The sequence below is a fragment of the Phlebotomus papatasi genome, chromosome 3 (assembly GCF_024763615.1).
Source record: "Phlebotomus papatasi isolate M1 chromosome 3, Ppap_2.1, whole genome shotgun sequence".
In the NCBI taxonomy this organism is placed as follows: domain Eukaryota; kingdom Metazoa; phylum Arthropoda; class Insecta; order Diptera; family Psychodidae; genus Phlebotomus; species Phlebotomus papatasi.
The window spans coordinates 67,089,068-67,106,087 of record NC_077224.1 but is presented as its reverse complement, the minus strand read 5'-3'; the positions used below and the strand labels follow the sequence as shown (position 1 = coordinate 67,106,087).

Here is a 17,020-nt window from a genome sequence, read left to right as displayed (position 1 = left end):
TCAAACACTCCTGGTGTAAGAGTGTATCCCTCAGAATCAACGAGATGGCACTCGAATCCTGTATATGTCAAATCAAATGAATTACAAGCTGAAATTATAAAATATGCAGGCAATTAGAGGTTATGAAGATACGAAGACAGAAAAACAAAAATTTGGTGTTTTTATACTATCAACCTTACCTTCCTGGATCAGGTGCCCGTAACTTGGATGATTCTCTTCCTCTGAGTAACTCAAGACCACCTTTTTTTGCTCACTTTTATCTTTTATCTTCCAAACTTCCACCACGATTCTTTCATTTCACACGATCGACGCCATTTTGCAAAGACACACTACTACGGAATGTCATAAGATTAAATGTGTACCAACAGTGTATAGTTTACCATATCAAATTTGTTCCCAAAGAAAATTGTAATGGAATTATTATTAAATTTTGTAACAAAACCGTGAAAAAAATAGTTTAAACAAATAAATGTCTTTTGTAGGTACACATTTGCTCCAAAAAAGTTTGTTCCCATTCCAATTTGTTCCAATATTTTGGTCAGTGTCCAAAAGTTTTTACCGTGTACGCAATTTGATTTGTACATTTTTTTCATAACTCTGTTCCACCCATAATTTAAGAAAAAAATGCGAAGTAAAATTTATTTTAAGAAAAGGAATCGTGAAACAAAAATTTGCAAGTGAAAAATGTCAATATTCTACCTTCCAAGATAAAACAGACCAACTGAACACGAATTCGTTATAAAGTCAATTTTCCCTAAGAATATGCTGATTAGAGATTTCTCAGGTCTTTTAAAAGAGCACGTGAAAAATAAAATATAGACGTGTTGGCCCACTTTTCTCTATTTCTGCTCAAAATTTATTATTCTGTGACGATGTTAAATGTTACCCACCTGCTTTTTTCTCCTTTGGACACATTTAGAATAAGTTTCGAAATATTTTCCCCTTTTCTGGGAAAATGGGGAAAATGCATTGAAATCTTTTCACTCATGTGAGTCTTGTAGAATGTTGGAATCACATGCTGAACATGTCAAATTTATTAAACTGTTTATATAGTATAAAAAAAAGTAGCAGTAATATATTTATTTATGGTTCTATGCCGTATGTGTAGCTTGTAGATTCTCCGTGGGGAATTTTGGCATGGGTTGGTCCACGGCAAAACATTTGCAATTGCACGATGTCACAGGACACTCGGAATTGTTCTGAAACCACTGAGCCAGATGCTCAGTATGGCCACCATGTCGACAGGTCTGGCACCAAGAGAACCACTTGGAGAACGGTCTTGACTGCCATCCAAGTGCACTGTGTCCTCCACAGAGATGCTGACTGGCTGCACTACCTGTCGTTGTGCCCATATGATGTAAACACAGAGCACACCGTGGCAGTGGCTTCCGGCAATTTGGGCAGGATGACAATTTGTTCACATGCGCCGTACCCGTGCGACTTCTCACTTCCTCCTGAATACATCCACTCACATTCTTCCCACAGAAGCTACACATGAGAAAAACGGACTTGGAGACACGCGGCGGAGACCTAATGGCACCCAAAAGAATATCCAGCTGAGCCCTCTGTTCCCACAAACCCCAAGTATTCAGCAGATCTTGATAGCTCGTGATCCAGTACTGCACCCTATAATCCCGAATCAGATCGATCGGCATAAAGTGAACAGCAATCAAGGCCACTGTTTGCACATCCTCCGTCCAATCCAGGTGACTCTGGAGCAAGGTAATACCCTCATTGGTGGCACCCGTCAGGAGGATACCATTGAGGTCACCCTTCTCGATGCATGACTGAATAGACGATTTGACATAATCCGATAATCGTTGATCCGACAGGAAGACACAAGCAAAACCCATTCGATCTCCTGTGGATGTTAAGACAATTATTGCACAACCCAGATTTCCCCTTTTCCCAAACAATACACAATTAATCCATTTAATTTATGATAGATTTTGAACAATTACTCCTTTATACAAAAGCTTTTACAACAACATTATCATGCAGTAGAGACAGGAAATTGTTTAACTTCAAAAATTATCAATTATCATCCTCAATTCTGAAATTAATCAAGCTTGAGTTAAACAATTATAACATCAGTTTTAAAAGGTGAATTGAAGTCTCTAATAAAAATTTTGAAAAATGACAAGTTTCTTTAAAAGACTTTAAGGTAAAGGGGATTCTGAATGTGGAGGCCAAAAAAAGCTGTTCTTGCGATCTTATTTTTTGGAAGAGAAGAAACCGCCCCAGCTTCATTAACTCTTTCGTCTCCTTTGGGACTCTGGGTACCCATGGAAAAAATAATTTTTTTAGACTATCTAGAATCGATAAAAATCCGATTCTTCTGGATGATTACAAACTATAAGGATGTTCAAATCTAGGATATTTTTTGCAGGATCCCAATTAACTCCTGAGCTAAGATATTCTTGGTCAAAAATCGTGAATTTTCGATTTTCTGCTTCCTTGCAGATATTCTGACTTTTTTTATATTTTTAGACCAGAATAAGGAAAAACCTCTCGGGGCCAATAAGTATGATAACTAACAATTACAGATTATATAAATTCGAAAAACAATTTTTTCCTAAATTTTCAAAAAACTTGTTCAAACTTTAGGGGTACTCTCGTCCCCAAAAATCTAGAGGTTTAATGCAAGGTTATCCCGCCAATGCCCGCCTTTTGCTTTTTAACACCAACCCTGTAAGAAAATTCCAAGCGGGAGCGACATTTTTGCCAATATGGCCGATAATTTTGACATTTGGCAGCGAGGGCCCTGTAGGCGATCAGCCGCAAAGTTTCACATTAACAGAAAATTCCCTGGAATTTGTCTTCTATTTTTCCGCGAGTTTCCGTGGAAATAAACGCTAATATTCCGCTTGGAATTCTGCGGAGTTATCAGTTTTTTTCGCGTGGATTTCCTAGAAAAAAAAGTACGAGGAATTTTCTTGCAACATATCTGAGAGCATTCCCTGGAAATTGATTCAAAATTTCCTTTGAATATTCCGAGTATATTTTCTGATATCTTTCCGACCAAGACTCCATGGAAGTAAGCGCGAAAATTGTGCTATTATTTTTCGCCCTAACGCTATAATTCTTGTGAGCTAGACATACTCAAATGAACGATATGGTAGCAATATTTTCAACTCAAAAGTAGAACAATTTAGTGTTCGTCTGATAGATGAATACTCTCCAAGTTCAAAGCTGCCAATTGGCACTGATCGTCCATTTATTTGTGGATGTTTTTTTTTGTGTGGAAATTCTCTATGTAAGTTCCACGAAATTTTTAATTAATTTTTGGAATTATTTTGAAGAAAAATATATTTAAAAAATCCACTGGAAAAGTCGTGGAATTCCGTAATATTAAACTACGGAAGCCTCTAAGGCCGTTGCATGGAAATTTCCACGGAGAATTTCGTGGAAATATAGAGGATTTTTCCGAATTTTTAAAGGGCTGACTGCCGATTATACGCTAATAATCCATAGGAAAAGCCGTGGAAATATTCGTTAGAGAAAAGTCCATGGAAACTCGCGGACATTTCTTTTTAGACGGTTCTATACAGAGTTCCGCAAACGTCTATGGAACGCTAGGAAGAAATTTAGCGTCAAATTCCATCTCGGAAGCTTACGCGGATTTTGAGCGGCAAAATCCAGGGAATTCCACGCGGAATTTTAGCGGTAAAATCAGCGGACAAGGCAGAAAAGGCTGCTGGAAATCCAATGGAATCGACGCGGCCGTTGACTATAGGGGGAGATTGTTTTCAGGGAAGTTTTTCCTATTCTTCCTAATTTTGGTGAATTCTGATTGTCTAGGAAGTGTCTTTTATGCTTTTGAGAAAGCTTAATGTGTCTACAATAACATCGTGTTGAGAGAAATGTGTTTTAAAGTGTTTTTGTGTGAAATATTTTGAGGAATCTGTTGGCAAGCAAGAGCTGGGTGTCTTTTTTAGCACTTCCTGGACATCCCACAAGATACTGGTCAGTAATTTTTCTTGTTTTAGTTATCAACATTGTAAAGGAGTCATTTGACACGCAAAAATAATTCACAAAATTGATATTACAGTACTGTCTCTCTATATGCACAGTTTGGGTACTTTTTTTGACAGTTCTCTCTCTGAATATGCACAACTTTTTTTGAAATTCCCAACGGTTTTTTTCTTTCTTTTATTAAATTATCATTTTTTTATTGTTCTAGAATTTCCCGTGTTATTTTAAATATAATATGAGACAGAAAAAATAAAATTAAGAAAATTAAAAACAAGAAAAATTAGATATCAAGAAAATAATTTTCTTTATTACTTTTTCAAAATGTAAACAAATTGATTTTGAATGCAACCGACACAAAAGTTGTGCATATAGAGAGTGTGCATATAGAGAGACAGCACTGTATTGGCTTTTGGAAAATTGAAGTTTGTATCCTTTTCGTTCTTTTGGGGACGAGAGTACCCATGAGTTTTCCAATTTCCCAGAGGCGGAAAAAATTCTTTCTCTACAAAAGTATCATATTTGACCACTAAGACTTACAATAAAGTGAGTTTTACTGAAATTCGTTCGCTGGATATGTTGTAGTCCGGAAAGAGTTAAACAGAAACATCACAGGATAATTCATTTTCATTGATGAACACACATGCATACATGACCTCAAAATGATTTTAAATGTAACCGTCGAGAACTCGTCAGAATTACGCCGATCCGGATTAGAGAGCGGGCACTGTGATAAACTAAAATTTCATCGAAATGCCTTCGATGAAATGACCAGATCCCTTCTTGTCCGTTCAAGACATTTCTAGTTATAGCTAAAGTCAGGCTACATCGAGGAAGGAATCGTCAAAAGTCTCGAATTCAGTTACAAAATACCAAATTTTAAAGAAAAAGCATTGTCTAGTTTTCGAAATATTCGACATCGAATTTTTGAAAATTGCTTTTTGGATTACGAGTAATCGAATTCATATGATTAGTAAAACCAGAGATATTGCCGTTTAAAAATTAAATTGTTGACCCCTTCTATTTCTCGTGAGGGGTGTCATGAAGGAGGGGGGGGGCTTAAGTTTTTTTTTTAAATCGAAAGCTCTTAAGTCCAGCTATAAACGCATTAAAATTTGAAATCGATCAATGCCATAGGGGCTCAGTTATTGAGAAAATGAAATTTTGGGGTGTTCCAAAATGTCTGAAGAGGGGGTGGAGAGGGGGGATGGATCTGACATTACCTACTTCTGACCGCAAATCGATATTTAACCTTTGCCGAAAACTGCTTTTCGATATCTCTTTCCGTTATCTCTCTAGAAGTATTTGTACTACAGAGAGGACGGACGGGATGGACGTTCACTAAAATCGATTTTTAACACACATAATATTCGTAATCAAATGAGTATCAAAGCGTATTTAAACAAAGTTTGGACACGATCTGACGAGGTCGGATTTCACATCGGACTACAAAAGCTGAGATTGTAAAGAATCTCATCTAAAAACATGGTTTTGGTGGTAAAGGAGAGGAATGGAGGGAAAATGAGGGTTATGTTAATGGTCCCACTGTCGACTTATGGGACAATCCCCCGAAGGTCCCACACCTCTATCTCTAACCGTTTGAGTTTTAGCCGTATGGTAATGGCCACACGGACAGACGGCAGAGAAACAAACAGAAGGTGAAAATTTTTGGGGAGAAAAAATCGAGGAACTATTTTACTGTTCGTGTCATCCGCGTGGTTTCATAAAGGACTATGACAAATTGAAAAAAAAACTAAAAACGAATTTTATATAGATAACTGCTTCCTTTGAATTGAAGCAGTAAAATTTGATTAGCTCACACAAAACAATGAGAAAAAACAGTTTGAAAGTTTAAGCTATCGCACCCCCAGTCCTGGATTTTAGAATAGTCATAAAAATGGGTAGAAATGTATGTATATCTAAACGGAAATCTAGGTCAGTCACATTTTGAACTCTTAACTCTTTTAGCACAATAAACTAAATAAGTCCCGAGGCAAGAACGGAGCATTCTCATGCTCTTTCTCTACAAAAACATGACACATTTTTTCTCAAGTTAATTTTTAGTTTGGATATAAAACCAAATGCAATCATTTTTTGAAACTTAACAAATGAAAAAGTATAAAATATATAGGGAAATATACCTAATTTAGTACAGTATGCAAATTTGGACTTATGTTGTCATTCTTAAAATTTTATATATATTTTTTTGTTTCACTTTCTAGTTGTTGTAGAATGCCAAAGAGGCAAAAAAGCACAGAGCGTCTATGAACACGTGATACTGTGGAAAAAGCCTTGGAAGAGTTCCCAGAGGACGAGAAACTTTGAAAAACTATATATGTCCCATATTGGACACAAAACAATGTTTATATTTTTAAACATCTTTGAGTATAAATTTAAAATTATTTTAGTGATGATAAACTGCATATTTTTTTAAGATTTAAGCAACAGCCTTGAAAGGTAAGTGAGAAAAAATTTTAATTTGTGTGAAAAATATGAAACTTTAAAACCTGAACATTTGTGTTTTTACGCAGAAACTGTCTTAAATTTAGTACAGATCTCCTACACAGTTTACATAAAATTTATTATACTTGCAGTAAAGTTTATAAAACTTATCTGAAAAAATCGTAATATTTGTAATTTTTTAAATTTTTTCAGAAAAAACTGCTATTTTCGACATCTGTAAGCTTTTCAATTCAATCAAAATTTATTCTAAATTTGCTGTCAATTCGCGTATATTCAGCTTCATAGGATGTAAGGTTGAAAAATAAGTAGGAAACTATGAAAAATATACTATTTTAGTGCTCGAACTCTACAGTGATATCGCAATATCAATATAATTCATCGATTTTTTCACCCCAATAAATTTACACCTTCCACCCCCCGGAGATCAATTTTCTCAACATATCTTCGCGTTTCAGGCGATTTCTGAGAAACGTCGTCACGCTGTTTGAACGTCTGTCCTGCCGTTACTACGCCTAGAGGCCAAACGGTTAGAGATAGAGACTTGGGGCCTCCGGGGGACCCCCCATAAGTCCATCGTAGGATCAATGGGCTCCGTTCAGCAATAGTCTTTTGTGGAGACAAAGATACTCTACAGAAAGCCTAAAGTGCAAGTTCATATACCAGACGCTTAAGCGCTAGTTGTTCTGCCATTTCGAATTTCAATATTCTTGACACTTCAATCGTCAACAATGTCCTTTTCATGAACTTGTTCACAGGGGTCTCGGTAGCTCAATGGGCAAAGTTTTGGCTTTGTGATGCAGAGGCCCTTGGTTCGATCCTTGATCGAAGCGCGTCCGGTGAATAATTGGAAAACGGTTTTTCACCGTCCTTAAAAGTTACAAACTAAACGCAAAAATATCAAGAAGGAAGTATGATAAAAGATAAGGGAGCAAAAAAGGATTTGTGATGGAGCAAAAAGAAAAATGATATGGAGAGATGAGAGGAACAAACATATGGGAAAAAAGACAACAAATGAAACTCGTATGTAAATAAGAGTGAGCGAAATGGCTATATGGACTTGATTGAGTCTGATAGCCAAAACGTAAAACAAGAGAGAGAGAGAACTTCCCAGCTAGCACAGTTAGCAGAATAAAATAGGATTTTCAGCATTTTTTTGCTGAATCGGTCTGCTGGCCAATCAGCAGCTCTCGAACAAAAAGTGCTAAGCAAATACATAAAAATGGCACTGTTTAGCGCTCGCAGTGGATGATGGCAGAACTAAATACTGCCGGTAGATGGCGCCAGGAAGCATTTAGCAGCAAATTTTCTCTTTCATTTTTTTTCTTTTTCTCTCAAAATGTCAAAATGGACTTGGAATTTCCCCTGAAATTATTTATCAACTTGGGGGATATTATAATCACGATTTTTATTACTTATATTATTATAGGAATTATGCTGCGGTATGCTGCCTATAGAGAATGGTCAAATAAGAGTATTAAACATACTCCCGACCAAAAATGTTGCATTTTTTAGTGAATTGCGTCATTATTTTCCCGAGAAAAAAAAATATTTTTTTTCTGAGCAAATATTCAGTCGGGGGTTATAAAATTATTCATTATTTATGAAAAATATGTTTTTTCTTTTGCAAAAAGCATATTTTCCTCAATTTTCGCAATTAAATATTGGCATCTTTCCTGGAACAGCCATTGATGTATTATGCTCACAGTCGGTCACAACTATTGTAATTGATCTTGAAACAGGATTTTTCTACTTTTTTAACTTTTTATGGTAAATAAAGTTCCAGATGCATTTAAAAAAATCCATTTAAAATTTGTGACTCCCCCACTTAACTCTTTCGCCTCTTTTGGGACTCTGAGTACACAAAGCAGCATATGAATACTTTGTGGAAAACAATGCTTTTTTTTTAATTATTCAGAACTGATAAAAATCCTATTCTTGTGAATGATTACAAACTATAAGGATGTCTAAATGTAAAATATTTTTTTGTAGGACCTCAATTACAATAGACTCTCACTCAATCGGATCTTTTTCAATCGGGCGACGAATTTTGTTGACAATTTTCACGTTTAATTATGAACCTAATTCGCTCAAATTCGCTGTAGTTCTTCCTATTTTATCGTGATTCTTTATAATTGAGCGCCCTTTGTGGAATTTACAAAGGCTTTGACGCTCAATTCTATCGCTAAACCGGATGACATTTTGCCCCATATTCCCGATTGAGAAAGAGTCTACTGTAATTTCTGAGCAAAGATATTTTTGATTTAAAAAAAAAGTGAAATTGGCTTACAGTATATGCTGCGGTCCGGAAAGAGTTAATGAGTTCAATAATGCCTTTTAAAAATACTAAAAAAAAATTTCTATGGATACTACAAAATAAAATATAATTGTTTTATCACAATTTAAGTTGAAAAATTTACATAAAAGCGTTTTTGTTTGTTGCGGCAAATGCGGAAAATATATATTTTTTATGTTATAAAATGTTTTATATTTTACAAGTGAAATAAATGTATGATCCGTGCACGATGCATATGCATAATGTATATGCTGCACTTTTCTATTTATAAATTTTCGATTATAAATTTTCTAAAGCGTATTTTTACGCAAAAAACTACTTTTATTATCGTGGTAAAATAACAAACCAATAATTATCGTTTTTTTAATACTGTACGTATTCTTTTTTAAATGAAAAATTTATTCAATTTGATGATTCATTTTTTAAATTAAAAAGATATGCATTTATATTTTTTAGAAGAGAGTTTTTAAATACCTTTAAAGTCAGGAAAATATGCTAATTTGTTGGAAATCATTTCAAATAATTTTGAGTAGACTGTGTATACCATTAAATAAAAATTATAGAGGCTCTAAATTCTACATGTTCTTGATCTTCTTGGTATTTCCATGAGGTTCCGAAGTTTTTTCAATATTTCTCGAATTTAGAATTCATTAAATATCAAAATATCTTGAGAATTCCCAAGAATTTCTTGAGTTATTAATTTTCTAAAATCACAGCGGACAAGAATTCTTGGCAATGCAATTTTAATTTAGGTGTAGTATTTTTTTTATAAATGAATTCACAATATTTTTTGATAAAATTAGATAAAAAAATTAAATTTATTGGTCGGAAAAGGTTTAAGAATACATATTATTCAAAATATATTATAAATATGATTTTTTAAAATTTTTGTGAATTTTAAATTGTTTGCTTTATTTTTTAATGTCAAATGTGGTTATTGTAAGAATCATAAAATTGTAATAATGGAAAAGGTTAACCTTAGCTTCTACTCAACTCAGCAAAGACAAAAACCAAGTGCATTAAAGTCTCTCACTCGATTGGGGAAAAAGAATAACTTTGACTAATTGCCACTGCGATCGCTAGTGTAACTTCGAGGTCAGCAGAGCTCAGCTGAAAAAATATATGTTTTCAGCTGATTTGAAAAAGCTTAGCATTTGGTGCTCGCTGGGTTGCTCACTTTTATGAAACTTGTCGGTTTAAACGTTCGAACTTCCAACGGGTTTTTAGGTAAGTTCTCTCTGATATACATTCAAATCGGTAAAGAAAAACCTCAACCGGAGAGAGTTCTCAAATCGGGAAGGTTATTACTGAACGAGAGGATTCAGTCCTTTTACGAAAATCCCGTTGAATCATTCCTAAAAACGGGTTTTCAAGGTCAAAGGTTAAAAAGGCTCTAGAGGGCATATTTCTCAACCGACTGGTATCATGTTTATGATAGTTGAAAAGGTCTCGGAATTTCCGATAAAACTGAACCGGTTCCAATCCATTCCAATCAGTTCAGAACCGGTTCATATTCGATAACTAATATTTATTTAAGATCTAAGTATACATTTTGCTCTTGAGGTGTATTTTGAGCCAATGTTTTGTGTGATTTATAAGTCGGTTCAAATCGGTTGTGAACAGGTAATAAACCGGTTATAAACTGATAAGCAATTTTTGTACAAAAACCTATTAGATTACGCTTAAAATTATTTTGGGCAATCTTTTGTGTGATTTATGAATCGGGTCAGATTTGGTCGAATACCGGAAAAGGTAAATAATGCAAAAATACTTTTGATGTATAGCATCTAAGTCACGAGTTTGAGTACTTCGCAAAGTCTGGGACTGGGACGCTTTGCCACTCCTTTTTTAGTTGCAATATATTGATACTGTTATTGGTTATTTGTTAAATGGGTCTCTCAGGTCAAAAAATCATTTTTTTTAATTTTTTTTTACTTTATAGTACATCAGATGAACCTGAGAAGGTCGAATTTTCATTTTTTTTTAAATTTAGTTCTAAAGTTACTCTTTCATATCCCAAAAGTTGGTATTTCTAAAATATTTTCGACACAATAAATTATTATCAGAAAAAAGGCCTATTTTTTGACCTCAGAGACCCATGTAACCCCTTAAAGTGTTAACAGATGACTAACGCATAAAACAAATGCAACTTCAAACATGTGTGCCGTAGGTGCGGTATATATGTGTCGTTAGCATCACTTATGTCTGATGTCTAAAAAATTAGTCGATAATTTAGTACAAGTGTAATATACGGTTTCTCCTTAGTATATAGATGATACTGTACACTCCGGACGTCCAAAATTCAACAGTTCTTCCAGAAAAACTGTTTCATAAAATAATTTTGGCTAATCGTAAACTGAAGTTGTGTGGCAGCCAGGAAAGTTTTTAGCCCCTTATATATTTGTGAACAGGAAGTCGTGAGAAACATTTTGGCAAAGTTTAAACTCAATTGGAGGACATGAAATTTCCTGAGGATTATAGTGGCTGAGATTATTAGGAATCTCACCTACTATTAGATGCTTAAAGTGCTTCCACCTCTTTAAGCTAAAGAAAGTCAATTATGGGGATTAGTCGAAGATTTGAAGTCGTTAATATCTGTTAATGTGTATAAATAGTCTCTAATAAGTATTCAATGTTAGTTCTTTCCAAACGCGATGTATTAACAAATTATTATTAAAATTATTTAAACATATTAAAATAAATGGAAAGGTGAAAAGTTTGGTTATGTAATCGAAAATCGATGGTTAATCAAAAAATAATATTTGGCCAAATTATTAGATAATAAATACGTAATTTGTTCAGTGAAAATTAAAACAAAAAATTAAGTCATTTTAGTACATCAAACTCATTTAAAGCTATCGATGGACGGTCATATTTTAATTTGATATTTTACATGAAAGTGTTACATATAGGCAAAATCACAAAATCACTTCATTGATTTATCCCCAATATTTACTTTTGGCACACATCGCTAATACCCGCGTTTTTTAGGTATTTTTTTATCATGTGCAATATAAGTTAATTAGAAGATGACACGGATTGGAATGGCAATATATCAGTGTAACGATTACCCAAAACAATAATATACATTTATGTCTTTGGCAGGGAAGAATAAAATGACAAAAATTTCGTAAAATAAAACATTGCGAGAAAAAGCACTCAGTTTGATTAAATTTACGTAATAAAAGGGTAATTCAGGGGGAAACAAGTAGCATTCCAAATTATCAATAAAGTCTGAATTGATTTTAATTGTATTTATAGACATTTTAGACAAAAATTTTTAGAATATCAAAATTTTTACTATCTTATTGCTAGTTCCGCAAAGACATTGAGGCCATTGACACCGCCGGATTGGATTGAGATTAAATTGTCCCAAAATCAGTTTTTGGGACAACTCAGTAAGAATCTAATACGACAGTCTAAATGACCTCAATGAAATCGTTTAGATTACTGCCTTAGATTAAGACTTAATTAATCCGAAATCCGATTTTGGAACAGTTTAATCCCAATCTAATGCGGCGGTGTAAATAGCCTCATTTTCTTTTTCACCTCACCTCCTTAAACTCTTTAAAAATCGTGTAAAACAAAAACAAAAAGAGTTACAATCTCTTTTTGTTCATGTATATTTGTTCATCTACAAAAATGCCCTTGAATCATTCCTAATGATGATTTCTCAAGGTTAAAGGGTAAGATTTGTCTAGATATAGAGAGTGTATTCTTAAATAATCAATTGAGGCAAGTCTGGGTTCATTGGCAAAAGTCTTAGAAACTTGATTAATTTGAACCAGTTCCATGGATTTATGAAGTTGCAATGAACCTGTTATTACCCGATAATTAATCTTTAAGTATCCGAAATTGAATTGAATTCCGAGATATTTTGGGCGATTTTATGGTTAATTAATAGGATTAAATAGCATCTGAAATGGTAAGCCTTAAAGAAGTACAGCGAAAAAATAGTGTTATAGGCTTGATTAGACTTTCAAGTACTTTGTATAAACATTATTTTTTTTTTTAAATATTAATTAAAAAAATATAAGTCAATTTTATTCTTATAATTTGTAAAATCGCTAAACTATAAGGTTTTCCCAATTAGGTCCGAAATTAGAAAATCTGTCAAGTGATTTATGTTGAGATATGGTTGGACTCGCATTCTTGTTGGTAGATCAATCAATTTTATAAATAAAGTCATTCTAATTGTCATCAAATAGATCATATCGAAATTTAATATTATTATTTCTTGCTAACTTAACCCAATCTCACCTATCGGTTACTATAAATCAACTTGTCAGAATATAAGTCGAACAACTCGATGTTTTATAAAAATCATTTTATTCGCTTTTTGGATGATTTATACCCTCTACCTTCCCTGTGAATATTATACTTGAAAGATAATTATTTTCAAAGTTAGGGGGAGGAGGGGCTACTTTGAGCTGTGGGACTAAATTGTTATGCGACTTTTTCAAATATTTCTAAATGAAGCTGATTCTTACAATAATTCTATTTAGATCCACAATTATTTTGTCTATCTAATTATGTTAAAACCCAGTTTCCATTAGAAATATGCGAAAAATCGTATAATATTTTAGCCCCACAGCTCAAAGTAGCCCCTATAGAGATTTTAAATATCAGAAATCCTATACCCTGCATGTAAAATCTCAGCTTCAAATCGCTCTCTTGTAAAATTTGTCTACTGCGAGTTGTTCGTTTCTTATTCTGAGCGGTCGAAATATACGCAAACTAAACGATTTTGAATAATATTATTTTTGCACAAAATCGAAATCCGATTTGCTACTACTATAAGATTTTTTTCTTTATTTTTGTCTTTAGAAGACGTGGGAAAAATAGCCCGATATGCAAGTTTGACATCGCTTTGATTTTTATAATATTTTTATTCATTCTGTTTTCCGATTGTAGTTCTAAGTAATAGATGTTTTCTCAGATACTTACACTACATAAAAATAGTGTTTGTAATGATTTAAGGCCAACGCATAATAAATTTTACTTGTGAATATTTGCAAAATTTCTTATGAGAGTGAGAGAGATGTCAAGATCTAGATCGACTTACTGTTGTGAGTTCAAGTCTCGCCCGGTGCAGAGACCTGAATGTCTGATTTAGACCATTTTTATATGTTAGTAACGTATTATACTGCATTGCCTACGCCGTACAACTCCGGAACCGGAAGCATGGAAGAAGCATACACACCACGAAAAGGCGCTCCTGAGCGGTCTACAATGGACTTAGCAGATTCTTCCAACACGGGGTGTGGACATTGTAAAAAATGATTACCTTGTAATGAATATATCTCGATACGATTAATAATAATAAGTGCTTCGTGCTACCGCATGTTTAGTACTGCCCCAGTCTCCCCTAAACATTTTATCTCCAGTATTTCAGCTCAGTTTCATTGTGAAAGTCTTATTTTAGAAGTATTTAAATTTTGACAGAACAAATATACTAACAAAATAATGAATGATCGAAAATTCCGTCATTGGAATTTACAGTAGAGTCTCTCAAATCTGAATCTCTCAAATTCGAACGCCCCGTTTGGATTCAAAATGCCAATTGTGAGGTTATGTTAGAAAGTTCGTATTCTTGGTGAATGAAAATCATATTTATGTGCTTCTTCCTGAATGTTTACATACATTATGGTCGTGTAAAATGAAAAGGAAGTATGTTACCACTAAAACTTGCGAGAAAGTACGGGAATTTGATTTAAAGTACAATTTAATCTCACACAAATTTCGTTAGTTTTGAAAAAATCGTTCGAATTTGGGAGGTGAGAAATGTCAACCCCCCGAGCGTTCGAATTTAGGAGACTCTACTGTATATGATCAAAACATAGAAAAAATCGTTGGATTCGTTTGAAAAACAGTCCTAACAGAATTTTTTCCAGCGGAAGGATTTTTATGTGTGTGTTTTTTTTTTTTGCAAAAATAGACTCAAGAGAAGGATTATCAAAGACATGAAATCGATATTTCAAACCATTTCAAGTCTATTGGTTCTTGAAAAAAAAACTGAATCAACAGACAAAATTTATTACGTAATTTTTCTCAAGACTTCAAATTTACAAAATTGTACCAAAATATAACACTATAAAGAAGTAGAAAGTAGATACCGCAAAGTCCTAGGATTATGTATATAACTCTCTTTTTGAACTTTAGCAATGAAATCTTCAAAGCAAGTCTTCCAAAAACAGATTGTGAATTATTTATTTGGCCTCTTCCAAGCATAATCTCATTGGTCCCATTTTGACCAAATTTCTAACACCACAAATGTGCAGGCAAAGGCTCGAGTACATGCAAATTTCCAATGGGAAAGATAGGGAAAAAAAAACATCCAGTTAGGTAGTGGAATATATAATATATTCAAATTCACATTTATGATTCTGAGTGAATTTAATATTGCACTCTCTTTTTTTTTCACCACAAAAATTCATTCAAGCGAAATGAAAAATGGTATTTTGATGAGCAGGAAAAAAACGAAACTACAGTCAAATGTATATTAGAGAGGATGATTTTGTCGTCATAAAATACATTTCTGTGTCAGTAATTATACCTCGAGGGACTTCATGTTATTTTGCAAGTTCAAATTTTGATTGAATGGTTAATGTTTTTCAGTCTCTTTCTTTTTTTTAAATGTAACGATTGAGCATTTCATATAAAACATGCACATTAAACTTTACTTAGTAGGGGAAATGCTTTCAGGCTTTGTACACAGTTTGGCTTCAAACTTTTCATATTTTTTCCATATTCCTTTAATTAATATGATCTATTGGTAATATATTTTAATAGCTAGTCTTAAGTCACACCTTTCCTAAGAAAAATAGGTTAGATTCATCAATGGACCATGGGAAAAATATAAAGTGTTCGAAGCAAGAGTGTGTCTGAAGCTTAAAAGCCTTCCTCAACATCTCGTATGAATTTTTTAAACTCACTGGGAATGTACAACACTTGTTCAAACTTACATAGATAAAACTCGGTTTTCTGTGATTTTGAAATTGTCAGAATTTTTTACAATTTTTCACATATGGGTGTACTCAAAGTCGGAGTTTGATTACTTAAATTCGCCTCGGCTAATAGGCAAATAGTTTTCTATTTACACAAACAAATATATTTCGTTAAATTACTCGTCAATGTTTGTGAACGTAAATGTTCGTATAACCCAAAAAGTACGTAAAAGTTTGTAGTTTTTTCACAAACATTGTTCATAACATGATCACTTTACGAGCATTTCACATTGCTCTACAAACATTTGTTCGTAAATATTTGTAAACACATGGAAAATGTGGAGAGAGACAGCTTTATGGCCAACACACAATAACTTTTGTTTTGTAAACATGTTTTTGATATTTCAGTGTGAGTGAGTGAAACATAGATCTAGTCATCTCGCTCACTCTCATAGGAAATTTTCAAAAACATGTTTACAAACAAAAGTTATTCTGCGTTGGGCATTAAATGTGTGTGGTTCAATTTTGTTGACTGTTATTTATTTATCATTTTAGCTTTTTTAGAAATGCTTCTTAGTCAGAATAAGCCGAGGGGCTTCAGATCTCTTAAATAAATAAGGGGGGAGAACAAAAAAAGGAAAATGTGGAAAAAAAACATGGAAATGTTCGTAAAATTTTGTCATTCATTCGTAAATGTTTACCAAACAAACAAAAATGTATAAAAAATATGTGTAAAAGAACAAAAAAAGTTCGTCAAGTGATCGTGATAAGAACGATGTTTAGGAGAAAATTACACACTTTTACAAACTTTTTTGGGGTTATACAATTTACGAGTCTTTTGTAGGTCTCCAATGGGAATTCACAAGCATTTAAAAACAATTTTACGAAATATTTATGCCAATCAGTCAACCGGTAATGACCTGATTGCAAACTGATAACTTTGATAACGATTATTTTCAGTGAAATTTGAAATTTATGTCACATTGTTACTTCAGAAAAGTAATGATTTCTATGGAACATAAGATATAGTATAATAAGATGTAGAGTTTGAATAAAAAATTATTATTATTATATTATTATTATAATTAGCGTTCCAGTCAGGGAAAGCACGCTACCTTCGGACTTCGAACGACTTAAGGTTCGGACAATTCAATTTTTTGTCTATGTCCCTTATTGATTTCACCCACAGCTTTTTTCTAGAAATTTGAGGCATTGAACTAGGCCATTAAAATATAATATTATAATTTGCCAAGTTCATTTATGACATAATTGAAAAAAAAATGAATTGTTCGAAGCTTGAGTCGTCCGAAGGTAGCGCGCTTTCCCTTCAAGGAAATTGTAATTG

At 33.4% G+C, this 17,020-nt stretch overlaps 1 protein-coding gene across 1 annotated transcript in view; it reads right to left on the bottom strand.

Annotated features, from left to right (window-relative positions):
- Positions 1–1,003: 1,003 nt before the first annotated feature.
- Positions 1,004–17,020, bottom strand: part of LOC129807264 (GATOR complex protein MIOS) — a 72,483-nt gene continuing 56,466 nt past the window's right edge. The window contains exon 4 of the mRNA XM_055856411.1: positions 1,004–1,861. Within this exon, the coding sequence (XP_055712386.1) occupies positions 1,092–1,861 (770 nt within the window). The 3' untranslated portion in view covers positions 1,004–1,091. The remainder of the gene's footprint in view (positions 1,862–17,020) is intronic.